The sequence below is a fragment of the Heptranchias perlo genome, chromosome 1, assembly GCF_035084215.1.
Source record: "Heptranchias perlo isolate sHepPer1 chromosome 1, sHepPer1.hap1, whole genome shotgun sequence".
Taxonomy (NCBI): Eukaryota; Metazoa; Chordata; class Chondrichthyes; order Hexanchiformes; family Hexanchidae; genus Heptranchias; species Heptranchias perlo.
Genome location: NC_090325.1, coordinates 90,758,552 through 90,772,144, shown reverse-complemented (window position 1 = coordinate 90,772,144; position 13,593 = coordinate 90,758,552). Strand labels below are relative to the sequence as shown.

At 43.1% G+C, this 13,593-nt stretch overlaps 1 protein-coding gene across 4 annotated transcripts in view; it reads left to right on the top strand.

The window, feature by feature from the left end:
• The window catches only part of slc30a9 (solute carrier family 30 member 9), a 152,149-nt gene that overhangs the window by 41,769 nt on the left and 96,787 nt on the right, over window positions 1-13,593 (top strand). For all 4 annotated transcript variants that reach the window (XR_010963560.1, XM_067988368.1, XM_067988352.1 and 1 more), the window contains exons 3-4: window positions 8,536-8,727; window positions 10,370-10,423. Coding sequence is in view for 3 of the 4 variants with exons in the window: in XM_067988368.1 (XP_067844469.1) it covers window positions 8,536-8,727; window positions 10,370-10,423 (246 nt within the window). In the remaining variant the exon portion in view is untranslated. The remainder of the gene's footprint in view (window positions 1-8,535; window positions 8,728-10,369; window positions 10,424-13,593) is intronic.

Sequence of the window (13,593 nt, the reverse complement as noted above, 5' to 3'; positions counted from 1 at the left end):
AGGCCCAAGCACTGATTCTTGCAGCACCCTCATAGTTACAGCCTGTCAACCTGAAAATGACCCGTTAATCCCTATGCTCTGTTTCCTGTCCGTTAACCAATCCTCTGTTCATGCTAATATATTACCACCGACTCCATGAGCCCTTTTCTTGCATAACAACCTTTTACGTGGCACCTTATCAAATGCCTTTCGGAAGTCCAAATATACTATATCCACTGGTTCCCCTTTATCTACCCTGCTAGTTACATCCTCGAAGAACCCCAATAAATTTGTTAAACATGATTTTCCTTTCATAAAACCATGTTGACCCCACCTAATCATATGTTGTTCTAAGTATCTGTTACCACTTCCTTAAAAATGGATTCCAGCATTTTCCTGACGACTGATTACAGGCTAGTTAGCCTGTAGTTCCCTGTTTTCTCTCTCCCTGCTTTCTTGACTAGCGGTGTTACATTTGCTACCTTCCAATCCACTGGGACCATTCTAGAATCTAGGGAATTTTGGAAGTTCACAACCAATGCATCCACTATCTCTGCAGCCACCTCTTTTTAGAACCCTGAGATGTAGGCCATCAGATCCAGGGGATTTGTCGGCTTTTAGTCCCATTAGTTTCTCTAGTACTTTTTCTCTATTAATTGCTTTAAGTTCCTCACACTCATTATCCCCTTGGTTTCCCATAATTTTTGGTATGCTTTTTGTGTCTTCTACTGTGAAGACAGATACAAAATATTTGTTTAACTTCTGCCATTTCTTTATTCCTCATTATAATTTCTCCTGTCTCAGCCTCTAAGGGACCAATGTTTTACTTTTGCTACTCTCTTCCTTTTTACATACTTGTCGAAGCTCCTACAGTCTGTTTTTATATTCCTTGCTGGTTTACTCTCATTCTATTTTCTCCCTTTCTATCAATTTTTTGGTCATCCTTTGCTGGTTTCTAAAACTCTCCCAATCCTCAGATTTACTACTATTCTTTACAACATTATAAGCCTCTTTTAATCTATTACAATCCTTAACTTCTTCAGTTAGCCACGGATGGATCACTTTTCCCGTGGAGTTTTCATTTCTCATTGGAATGTATATTTGTTGAGAATTTTGAAATATTTCTTTAAATGTCTGCCACTGCTTATCTACCGTCATACCTTTTAATTTCCCAATCTTCCTTAGCCAACTCGCCCCTCATATCAATGTAATTGGCTTTATTTAAGTTAAAGACTCTAGTTTCGAACTCAAGTATGTATATATCTATATAACATGTGCTTACTAAAACCCAGTAAGTTACATCTTCTTTCGTTTCGTTCATTCTACAGGTATGCCTTTCCAAAAACTAAAAATACTGAAAATAACTGGCTTCACAGCTAAATAAATCTTTGTAATGTTACACAAAATAGAAAAACACATAACAAGCATTAAAAAAGGAGCCTAGCCTGCAAAAGTGAAAAGAAAGCACTCACAATTAGGATAGTCTTTTTAAAGAGTCACTACACTGAAAACAAAAGAACATATTTTGTAGCTTGTGACACACTCTCCCTTTCTCCTCCTCAATTCCATCATAGACTGCCCTTTTTTTACTTAAACCAAATTTCAGTTTCTGATGTTTGTGACTTAACCCCATTTTGTACTGATTCAAAGGCCTGGATTTTCACTCCGAGCCGTGGTGGAGTGGAAGGGAGGAAGCAAGCATTTCTGGACGGAAAACCCGGAAGTATGGGTTTCCTGGACGTCCTTACAGTTTTGATGTAAGAACGTCTTTTAAATTTTTGCTGCAGGTTTCCCGTGTGACAGCCAGCCAGATTGACAGGCTGGGGGGTGGAGGGGGGATCGTTCACCGAGGAGGTTGGACATCGGCGGTGGGGGGTCAGCCGGCCGATCACTCATGTCGGATCGCAGCAGGTAAACTTGTTGGGCCTGAAGGAAACAATCCTGCTCCTCCTAGCCCGCAAGCAGTGCAGTAAAGGCACCTACCTGTTATCAGGCCATACTCGCTTCCTCTTACGTGGTATGAATCAGAAGGCCTGGGAATCTCGGCCCCCAGGTGTTAAAAATAGAAAAGCTATTGAAATGAAGGCCTGCAGCCTGCTTAAAAAGTTTTACTGAGCCAACCTGCCTCCTAATGGGGGTGGGTCGCCCGCCTCCGTTAAAACCGGAAGTGGCGAGTTGGGGTTGTGTTTTACATTCTTACAATTTTTGCCTTCCCACCCATCCTTGGGGGTTAAAATTACCCCCAAATTCTCAAGATCACTGTCTGTGTCCTCACCTCTGATCCCTCCATCTATCTTTTTGTTTTCTTCCTCATCTTTCAACCTACCCTTCTGAATTTCAACTTCCCCTCTCAACCTCCCTAACTTTTGTGACTGAAACAAGACTCCTGCTTTCCAATCCTCTTTAATTTTCTTCTCCTTTACCAGTTTCTTCATTTTAGTCTCCATCTCACACAAAGTCTCACATTTTAACTAACACAGAACAAGTTCCTATGTTCTCCTAGATACACTTTGCATCTGATTTTTCCATTATTCCTTTACAGCCTCTGTCTGCTGTGAAAGGACTCATTTTAACTCCTTGTCCTCCTGCACAATTTCTTTCCTCTTTTGCTTAGAACATGCCATGGCATTCACCATGGTTTATTCTTTCATGGGCTTGAGGGGTTGGCTACCTTTCCTCGGCTTCCAACTACTTATTCCTCCTCATCGTCACGTTGGAATTACTCAAGTTATAGGAACAGGAGTAGGCCATTTAGCTCCTCAAGCCTGTTCAGCCATTCAGTGAGATCATGGTTGATCTGTGACATAAATCCAAATACCCGCCTTAGCCGCATATCCCTTAATACCTTTAATTAACAAAAATCTATCAATCTCAGATTTAAAATTAACAATTGAGTTAGCATCAACTGCCATTTGCGGAAGAGAGTCCCAAACTTCTACCACCCTTTACCTGTAGAAGTGTTTCCTAACTTCACTCCTGGAAGTCTGGACTCATTGTTTTTAGGGTATGTCCCCTAATCCTAGATTCCCCAGTCAGCGGAAATAGTTTCTTTCTATCTACCCTATCGGTTTCCCTTAGTATCTTGAAAACTTCGCTCAAATCACCCCTTAATCTTCTAAATTTCAGGGAATACAACCCTAGGTGGGTAATCTCTCTTCGTAATTTAACCCTTGGAATCCAGGTATCATTCTAGTAAATCTACGCTGCACTCCCTCCAAGGCCAATATAACCTTCCTAAGGCGCGGTGCGCAGAACTGAACACTACTCCAGGTGTGGTCTAACCAGGGTTTTGTATAGCTGTAGCTTAACTTCTCTCCCTATGTATTCTAGTTCTCTAGATATAAAGGCCGGCATTCCATTAGCCTTTTTGAATATTTTCTGTAACTGTCCATTACATTTTAAAGATCTATGTACATGGACTCCTAAGTCTCTTTGGACCTCCACTGTTTCGCACTTGTTGCCATTTAGAAAGTACTCTGATCTATCCTTTTTAGGTCCAAAGTGGATGACCTCACATTTGCCTACATTAAAATCCATTTGCTACAGTTTTGCACATTCACTTAATCTATTAATCTCTCTCTCTAATTTTATGCTTCCACCTACACTGCTGACAATGCTGCCTATCTTTGTGTCATCGGCAAACTTGGATATGTGACTCTCTATCTAAGTTGTTAATGAATATAGTGAATAGTTGAGGCCCCAACACAGATCCCTGTGGGACATTACTAGTCACATCCTGCCAATTTGAGTGTCTGCCCATGATCCCTACTCTCTGTCTCCTGCCGCTCAGCCAATTTCCTAACCTGGTCAATAATTTGCCCTCGATTCCACAATCTTTGACCGCTAACGGTCTCTTATGAGAGAGTTTATCGAATGCCTTTTGGAAGTCCATATAAACAATATCCATAGACATTCCCCTGCCCACTACTTTAGTCACCGCTTCAAAAAAAAATCAATCAGGTTCATCAGGCATGACCTACCCTTTTCAAATCCATGCTGGCTCCCCCTGATCAGCTAAAAAATTTTCAAGGTGTTCAGTCGCTCGATCCTTGATTTATAGACTCTAGTAATTTCCCGATAACAGATGTTAGGCTAACTGGTCTATAATTCCCTGATTTTCCCCTCCCACCTTTCTTAAATAGAGGAATGATGTGTAATTTTCCAATCTAAAGAACTGTTCCTGAATCGAGAGCACTTTGGAAGATTATAGTTAGGACATCTGCAATGTTCTCACCTATTTCCTTTAAAACCCTGGGATGGAAACCATCTGGTCCTAGGGATTTGTCACTCTTTAGTGCCATTATTTTCTTCATTACTATTAAATTTGCTTGCGTTAATTATGGTGAGTCCGCGACCCTGATTCAAAATTAGTTTCCTCGGGTGTCTGGCATGTTATGCTCTCCCTCTACTCTAAATACTGAAGCAAAGTAATGATTTAACATGTCCGCCATTTCCTTATTTTCATTTATAATATCACCATTATCAGTTTTTAAGGGCTCACACTGCTCTTGACCACCCTCTTTTTCCTAATATAATTGTAAAACATTTTTGTGTTGATTTTGATATCTCTTGCAAGTTTCTTTTCATACTCCGTTTTTGTAGCTCTTACTATCTGGTCACCCGTTGCTGTTCTTTATATCTCTCCCAGTCACCAGGATCTGTGATATTTTTTGCATTTCTGTATGCTTTCTCTTCTAGTTTTATGTTGTCCCTTACCCTTTTTGTCATCCATGGCTTTTTTTTTGGCAAATGTAAGGAATCTTACAACACCAGGTTATAGTCCAACAAATTTATTTTAAAATCACAAGCTTTCGGAGATTATCCCCTTCATCAGGTAATTTTTTTGGCAAGTAGAGCTCCTGCCCCTTAGGGGTATATTTTGGTTCTGTATCACGTTAAATTCTTTTTTGAACACCCGCCACTGATGATCTGTTGTTTTACCAATTAACAGGTTTGCCCAGTTTACTGTGGACATTCTCTGTCTCATCTCATTGAATTCGGCCGTTCATAAATTTAGAACCTTAGTAGCTGATACGGGTTTCTCCCTATCAAACGCAATGTTGAACTCGATCACATTATGATTGCTATTGGATAAATGTTCACGCACCATTAGGCTGTTAACTAAATCTGCTCATTACTCATTATTAAATCTAATACGGCCTGCCCCCTTATTGGTTCTAGGACATTGGTTCTAGACCACACCTGGAGTACTGTGAGCAGTTCTGGGCACCGTACTTTCGGAAGGACATATTGGCCTTGGAGGGAGTGCAGCGTAGGTTTACTAGAATGATACCCGGACTTCAAGGGTTAAGTTACGAGGAGAGATTACACAAATTGGGGTTGTATTCTCTGGAGTTTCGAAGGTTAAGGGGTGATCTGATCGAAGTTTATAAGATATTAAGGGGAACAGATAGGGTGGATAGAGAGAAACTATTTCCGCTGGTTGGGGATTCTAGGAGTAGGGGGCACAGTCTAAAAATTAGAGCCAGACCTTTCAGGAGTGAGATTAGAAAACATTTCTACACACAAAGGGTTGTAGAAGTTTGGAACTCTCTTCCGCAAACGGCAATTGATACTAGCTCAATTGCTAAATTTAAATGAGAGATAGATAGCTTTTTGGCAACCAAAGGTATTAAGGGATATGGGCCAAAGGCCGGTATATGGAGTTAGATCACAGATCAGCCATGATCTTATCAAATGGCGGAGCAGGCACGAGGGGCTGAATGGCCTACTCCTGTTCCTATGTTCCTATGTTGTTGCAGAAAGTTGTCCTGAACACACTCCAGAAATTCGCTAACTTTCTGACATGAGCTCATCTGCTTATCCCAATCTATATGAAAGTTAAAATCCCCCATTAAAACCACTCTGCCTTTGCTACATGCTTGCCTAATCTCTGCATTTATACATTCTGCCACTTCATAGCTGATACCAGGGGGCCAATGCACAACTCCCATTAAAATCTTAAATCCTTTTCAATTTCTTAATTCTACCCATAAAGTCTCCACTGTCTGTTTATCTGTCGTTATATCCTCCCTTATCATTGAAGTAATTTCATCCTTAATCACTAAGGCTACTCCTCCTCCTCTACCAGTTTCCGTATCCTTCCTATAGACCTTTATAACCTGGTATATTCAGTGCCCAGTCCTGACCGTCTTGCAGCCATGTCTCAGTAATGGCTACCATGTCGTACCCTCTAAGTTGAATTTGCGCCTGCAATTCATTCAATTTGTTCTTGTACTCTAAGCCAATTTGTACATGCCGCGGGTAATAATCCAGAGATTATAACCCTTGAGGTCCTGTTTTTTAATTTAGCAACTAGCTCCTGGTACTTTCTGAACAGGACCCCTTGCCTACTCTTTCCTATGTTGTTGGTCCCAAAATGGACCACAATGACTGGATCCTCCCCCTCCCTCTCCAATTTGTATAAAGAATGTTTATTTGGGCCACACACCCTAATCTGTCCTGCTCCAATGTTGTTTTTCTCACACGTTTCTTACTTCTCTCTCCAGATTCAATTACTTTACATCTTTTAGTTTTCCCTTTAGCTGTAGTGCCTAATGCATAATATCTGACTATTACTCTACTCTTTTTTGTTTGTTTTAGAATTATTATTTACACTACCTTTTTCCACCTGAGCCCACCCCCATTTACTAGTTTGAAGTCCTTGTGACCGCCCTATTTATCCTTTCCGCTAGGACCCTGGTCCCAGCCCGGTTCAGGTGGAGCCCACCCCAGCAGTGCAGATCTTTCCTGTCCCAGTACTGGTGCCAGTGTCCTATGAAATGGAACCCCTCTTTCCCACACCACTCCTTCAGCCATGTGTTCACCTCCCTAATCTTCTTATCCTAAGCCAATTTGTACATGCCTCGGGTAATAATCCAGAGATTATAACCCTTGAGGTCCTGTTTTTTAATTTAGCAACTAGCTCCTGGTACTTTCTGAACAGGACCCCTTGCCTACTCTTTCCTATGTTGTTGGAGCCAAAATGGACCACAATGACTGGATCCTCCCCCTCCCTCTCCAATATCCTTCCAAGCCAGTTCAAGATGTCCCTCACCCTGGCACCAGGTAGGCAACATACCACGTGGGACTCTCGATCCTGTTTACAAAGGATGCTATCTGTCCCCGTTATTATTGAATCCCCTACAACTATCACATCACGCTTCTCCTCCTTCTCCTCCCCTCTTTGGATAGCCTCCTGCTCCAAGGTGCCATGGTCAGCATTCTGGCTGTCCTTCCGACAGTCTTTATCCTTATCCTCACAGATAGCAAGTACATTGTACCTTTTGGGTAGGATCAGTTTCAGAGGATCCTTGTTCTCTATCTTACCTGGGTTCCCCTTACTCTGCACACTGTCTGTCGCGCCAACCCCATTTTAATCCTGTATCTCACTACGAGGTGTAACCGAGGTCTCGTTGACTCTGAGCTGGAGAGATTTGAGGTGGAGACATCTACTGCAGATGTGTTCGCTCGGGACATTCTTGATAGCCACAAACTCCTACATACTGCGGTCAGGTGCACAAACTGCTGTGCCACATCTTAGTCTATATTTATTTATAGATAATTACTTTTTAGTATATTTTTTGTTTACTTTTTAAAAAAGAAATTCGAACCTAATTCCCATTTTCACCAAATTCTCATGTTCCCACTTGGTTCACGATCCATTCTCTTTGTGATGCGCTCTATGCTTCAGCTGTGTCAATCTCTTAACACTAGCTATTTTAAACCGTTAAAACTCGATCCCACCCAGGGACGCCATTTGTTAGCAGATTTTTCTGTTACTGTCGCTACAAAAGGGTTGTTAATCCTTCAACAGTAACTGCCACGTGATACAAGCCTGAGTGGTTATTAAACAACAAGCTTTAATAGATTGATTCACAACAGTATTATAGTTATAATACAAATGTCTTCAGATTAGATTAAATGACAAGCAATCAGTACAACCTGATATGCCCGTGGATTCAGATTGATCAGATCTGACCTCCATGGTGGCCTGGGGCGGTCCGCTTCTGACTGTTCTCTTGAGAGCTTGCGCTCAAGCTTGGGAGGGAGCATGCCCTATCTTGATACTATTCGGCTGTGTTGTTCTGTACATATGCATCTCTGTCCTTATCTCCTGGTTGTAAATCATCCCGCCCCCATGCTGACTGTGTATAACAACTCAGGATGAGCTGTACCACGTAGCGTGATTACTTCATTCTTTATCTTTGCTGTGTAAACTGTTTGTTCCACTTAGGAATGCATAGGACCCTCTTATCCGAGTACAGCCCCCCAATTCAACCTTGCATGGCTCCCCAAATCTACTCCCATAACATCTTTTCAATGCTATCTGTCTAGGAAAAGGCTTCTTATGACTTATGCCTACATAATTCTAGCTGTGTCAAGCTGTCGTTCTCTTAGAGATGCTGAACCATGCCCCCCTCCTCAACATTTGACCTCTTGCTAAAAATCTTTTTGCTGCTATGTGCCTCGGTATACTTCACTATTCCTAGTTTCAAACCATATTCTTAAGAGTTGAAAATTTATTATATGATGATTTTCATATTTTGTTTTCAGTATACAAAAGCACTGTGACCAACCGAAGCCTCTGGCATAGTACGCGATCTAATCTCCCTATCAGCACAGTTGCCCAGCTGCGTTTATGTTCATCATATGGCAAAAAGAATGGTACGTCTGATTCCAGTGCCAGCAGTATCTCAGCTTCTTCAGTGGAGGAGTCCAGTACTCAACAAAATCCCAAAAGATCTGGTAAAGTCACAATTATTAAGTCTGTGTTTCAAATCTACAACCATGTCCAAATGAATCTCCAATTTTTATACACAGCTACAGCAACAAGGCTGTGGTTGCTTCTGTTACGGCTACCTAAACCAGTAATTTACTGAAGTTGACAGTTACGATGAACAATCTAAATCAAATCATTTTAATTACAGGAGGAGGCCATTTGACCTGTTGGGTCTTTGCCAGTGTTAACTTTCCAACTGGAGCTAATTACTCTAATCCCATTTCCCAATCCTTTCCTTGTATCCTTTGTATTCTTCCTTTTCACACAACTATCCTATTCTATTTTGAACTATGTAATGGTTTCTGCATCAGTAGCCACTTGTGATAAAGTATTCCACGTCCTAATGACTTTCAGTGAAAAAATGTCTAACTTCCCTCTTTGTGCTTGTTATAATCCTTGGTCTATGCCCCCTTGTTACTGATTCACTTTTCTCATTATTAGACTATCTCTTGTTTTCAAGATATTATGGGGAACTGATAGGGTAGATAGAGAGAAACTATTTCCGCTGGTTGGGGAGTCTAGGACTAGGGGACATAGCCTAAAAATTAGAGCCCGGACTTTCAGGAGTGAAGTTTGGAAACACTTCTACACTCAAAGGATGGTAGGAGTTTGGAATTCTCTTCTGCAAACGGCAGTTGATGCTAGCTCAATTGTTAATTTTAAACCTGAGATTGATAGATTTTTGGCAACCAAAGGTATTAAGGGATATGGGCCAAAGGCGGGTATATGGAGTTAGATCACAGATCAGCCATGATCTTATCAAATGGCGGAGCAGGCACGAGGGGCTGAATGGCCTACTCCTGTTCCTATGTAACCAAAGATATTAAGGGATATGGGGCTAAGCGGGTATATGGAGTTAGATCACAGATCAGCCATGATCTCATTGAATGGCGGAACAAGCTCGAGGGGCTAAATGGCCTACTCCTGCTCCTATGTTCCTATCTCCAATATTCCTTATTCACACTTTTATCAGTTCTAGACTTAATTTCTCCAATCTGGCCTCTCATCCTCTATGGTCCATAAACTCCAGCTTGTCCAAAACTCAGCTATTTGTATCCTAAATCCACCTTAAGTCCTGCTCACCCATCACCTCTGCCCTTACTAGCCTATACTACTAATTCCGTGCATTAAATGTAAAATCCTTGTCCTCATCTTCAAATCCCTCCATTGACTAGTTGCACACTGCTCTGCAACCATTGCCAGCCTTGCATCCTCTCCCACACCCTCTGGTCTTTTGTGCATCCTCTTCCTTTTGCCCAACCATTGATGACAGAGCTTTCAACTACCTTGGCCCAATTCTCCAGAACTCCCTCCCTGCCTTATTTTGGCTTTTTACTTTTCTGCCCTCTTAAAAAAAATTCTCAAAGCCCATCATTTTGACCAAGCTTTCAGTTGCTCCTAATCAATGCAGTATGGCTCGACATCTGCTCCTATATTTCTTTTATCAGTTTTCCCCACTCCTCTCAAAATGTACTGTGGCATTTTACAATGTTAAAAGGTGATATATAAATGCTATTGGTGGTATTGTGCTGCCAATAGGTTTTATGAACCTGAGTATTTTAATAGCTTCCTATTTCATTTTGATTCATGGCAAATTTATCTTTACAGCTCAAGGGTCCATTGCTCTGGGTCAACCTACTTTGGAGCAAATCCAAGTGAAAGGTAAGCAATTTTATTTTGTGCATTAATTAAATAGCAGTTGGAGCTTACTACCTATCATGTTTTAAGTGTTGGTACAGTTGCGTTGTGGCTATGGTTACTGGACTAGTAATCCAGAGGCCTGAACTAATAATCCAGAAAACGTGAGTTCAAATCCCACCATGGCAGTTTATGAATTTGAGTTCAGTTTGAAAAAAAATAAATATGGAATAAAAAGCTGGTATCAGTAACCATGACCATGGAGCTATCGGATTGTCATAAATACCCAAACGGTTCACTAATGTCCTTTAGGGAAGGAAACCTGCCATCCTTACCCGGTCCCACACCAACATGGTTGACTCTTAACTGCCCTTTGAAGCAGTCTAGCAAATTGTATCAAACTGCTACAAAAAAGAATAAGAATAAAACCGGACAGATCACTCGGCTGCGACCTAGGCATCAAACTCGAACACGGCAAAGGTCCGCCCAGCCCAGTTGACCCTGCAAAGTCCTCACTAACATCTGGAAACTGGTGCCAAAGTAGGGAGAGCTGTCCCACAGACTAGTCAAGCAACAGCCTGACATAAGTATGATTCTATAAGTATGATTATCGGCCAATGTCCCAGACTCCTCCTCCATCCCTGGGCATGTCTTGTCCCAGTGGCAGTACAAACTCACCAGAGGTGGGGGCACAGTGGTATACAGTTGGGTGGGAGTGGCCCTGGGAGTCCTCAACATTGACCCCGGAACCCGTGAAGTCTCACGGCTATGGTAGCAAGGGCACAGAATATAATCTGGCTGGGGGACTTCAATGTCCATCACCAAGAGTGTCTCGGTAGTACCACCACTGACCAAGCTGGCCAAGCCCTGAAGGACATAGCTGCCAGACTGGGCTTGCGGCAGGTGGTGAGAGAACCAACACGAGGGAGTAACCTACTTGACCTCATCTTCACCAATTCTACCTGTCGCAGCTGCATCTGTCCATGACTCTATTGGTAGGCGTGACCACCACGCAGTCCTTGTGGCGACCAAGTCCCCCTCCCCCATCGCAGCATCACACTGACTCTTGAATGACTCCAGAATTTGCCTCCGACCCAATGTTATAAAGGTGTCAGCCTTGGCTCAGTGGTAGTGCTCTTGCCTCTGAGTCAGAGATCATGGGTTCAAGTCCCACTTCAGAGATTTGAGCATATAATCTAGGCTGACACTTCAGTGGAGTACTGAGTTGCACTGCTGGAGGCGCCGTCTTTCAGCTGAGATGTTAAACTGAGGTCCTAGCCGTGTTCTCAGGTGGACATAAACGATCCCATGGCACTATTCGAAGAAGAACATAGGAGTTCTCCCGGTGTCCTGGCCTATATTTACTCCTCAACTAACATCATCAAAAGTAGATTATCTGGCCATTTATCTAATTGTTCTAGGACCTTGCCGTGCGCAAATTGATTGTAGCTTTGTACCCTTGGCCTACATTCTTGGTTTAACTTGAGATCATGCTCAGGATAAATCTTTTTTATTCTACTTAGTATTTTGTACCTTTTTATACGCATTTTTCTCATTCTGGCTGTAGTGCTAAAGACTTGTGCTCCAGAACTAGCCACGCTTCTCGCCAAACTGTTCCAGTACAGCTACAACACTGGCATCTACCCGACAATGTGGAAAATTGCCCAGTTTTGTCCTGTCCACAAAAAGCAGGACAAATCCAATCTGACCAATTACTGCCCCATCAGTCTACTCTCAATCATCAGCAAAGTTTTGGAAGTTGTCGTCGACAGCGTTATCAAACGGCACTTACTCACCAATAACCTGCTCACCAATGCTCAGTTTGGGTTCCGCCAGCTCCACTTGGCTCCGGACCTCATTACAGCCTTGGTCCAAACATGGACAAAAGAGCTGAATTCCAGAGGTGAGGTGAGAGTGACTGCCCTTGACATCAAGGCAGCATTTGACCTAGTGTGGCACCAAAGAGCCCTAGTAAAACTGAAGTCAGTGGGAATCGGGGCAAACCCTCCAGTGGCTGGAGTCGTACCTAGCATAAAGGAAGATGGTAATAGTTGTTGGAGGCCAATCATCTCGGGCACCAGGACATTGCTGCAGGAGTTCCTCAGGGCAGTGTCCTAGGCCCAACCATCTTCAGCTGCTTCATCAATGACTTTCCCTCCATCATAAGGTCAGAAATGGGGATGCTCGCTGATGATTGCACAGTGTTCAGTTCCATTCGCAACCCCTCCGATAACGAAGCAGTCCGTGCCCGCATGCAGCAAGACCTGAACAACATCCAGGCTTGGGCTGATAAGTGACAAGTAACATTCGTGCCAGTCAAGTGCCAGGCAATGACCATCTCCAACAAGAGAGAGTCTAACCACCTCCCCTCGACATTCAACGGCATTACCATCACCAATTCCCCCACCATCAACATCCTGGGGGTCACCATTGACCAGAAACTTAACTGGACCAGCCACATAAATAATGTGGCTACAAGAGCAGGTCAGAGGTTGGGTATTCTGTGGTGAGTGACTAACCTCCTGACTCCCCAAAGCCTTTCCACCATCTACAAGGCACAAGTCAGGAGTGTGATGGAATACTCTCCACTTGCCTGGATGAATGCAGCTCCAACAACACTCAGGAAGCTTGACACCATCCAGGACGAAGCAGCCCACTTGATTGGCATCCCATCCACCACCCTAAACATTCACTCCTTCCACCATCGGCGCACCGTGGCTGCAGTGTGTACCATCTACAGGATGCACTGCAGCAGCTTGCCAAGGCTTCTTCGACAGCACCTCCCAAACCTGCGACCTCTACCGCCTAGAAGGACAAGGGCAGCAGGCACATGGGAACACCACCACCTGTATGTTCCCCTCCAAGTCACACACCATCCCGACTTGGAAATATATCGCCATTCCTTCATCGTTGCTGGTTCAAAGCCCTAGAACTCCCTACCTAACAGCACTGTGGGAGAACCTTCACTACACGGACTGCAGTGGTTCAAGAAGGCGGCTCACCACCACCTTCTCAAGGGCAATTAGGGATGGGCAATAAATGCTGGCTTTGCCAGCGATGCCCACATCCCATGATGCATTAAAAAAAATTCGCCTCCTTTAAAGGTGGAGGAGTTGAAATTTTTTTCAGGCCTCTGAGATCAGGGTTCACTCTCGTTGTCCTTCTCTGCATTGTTTCCAGGCTTGGATGTTCGT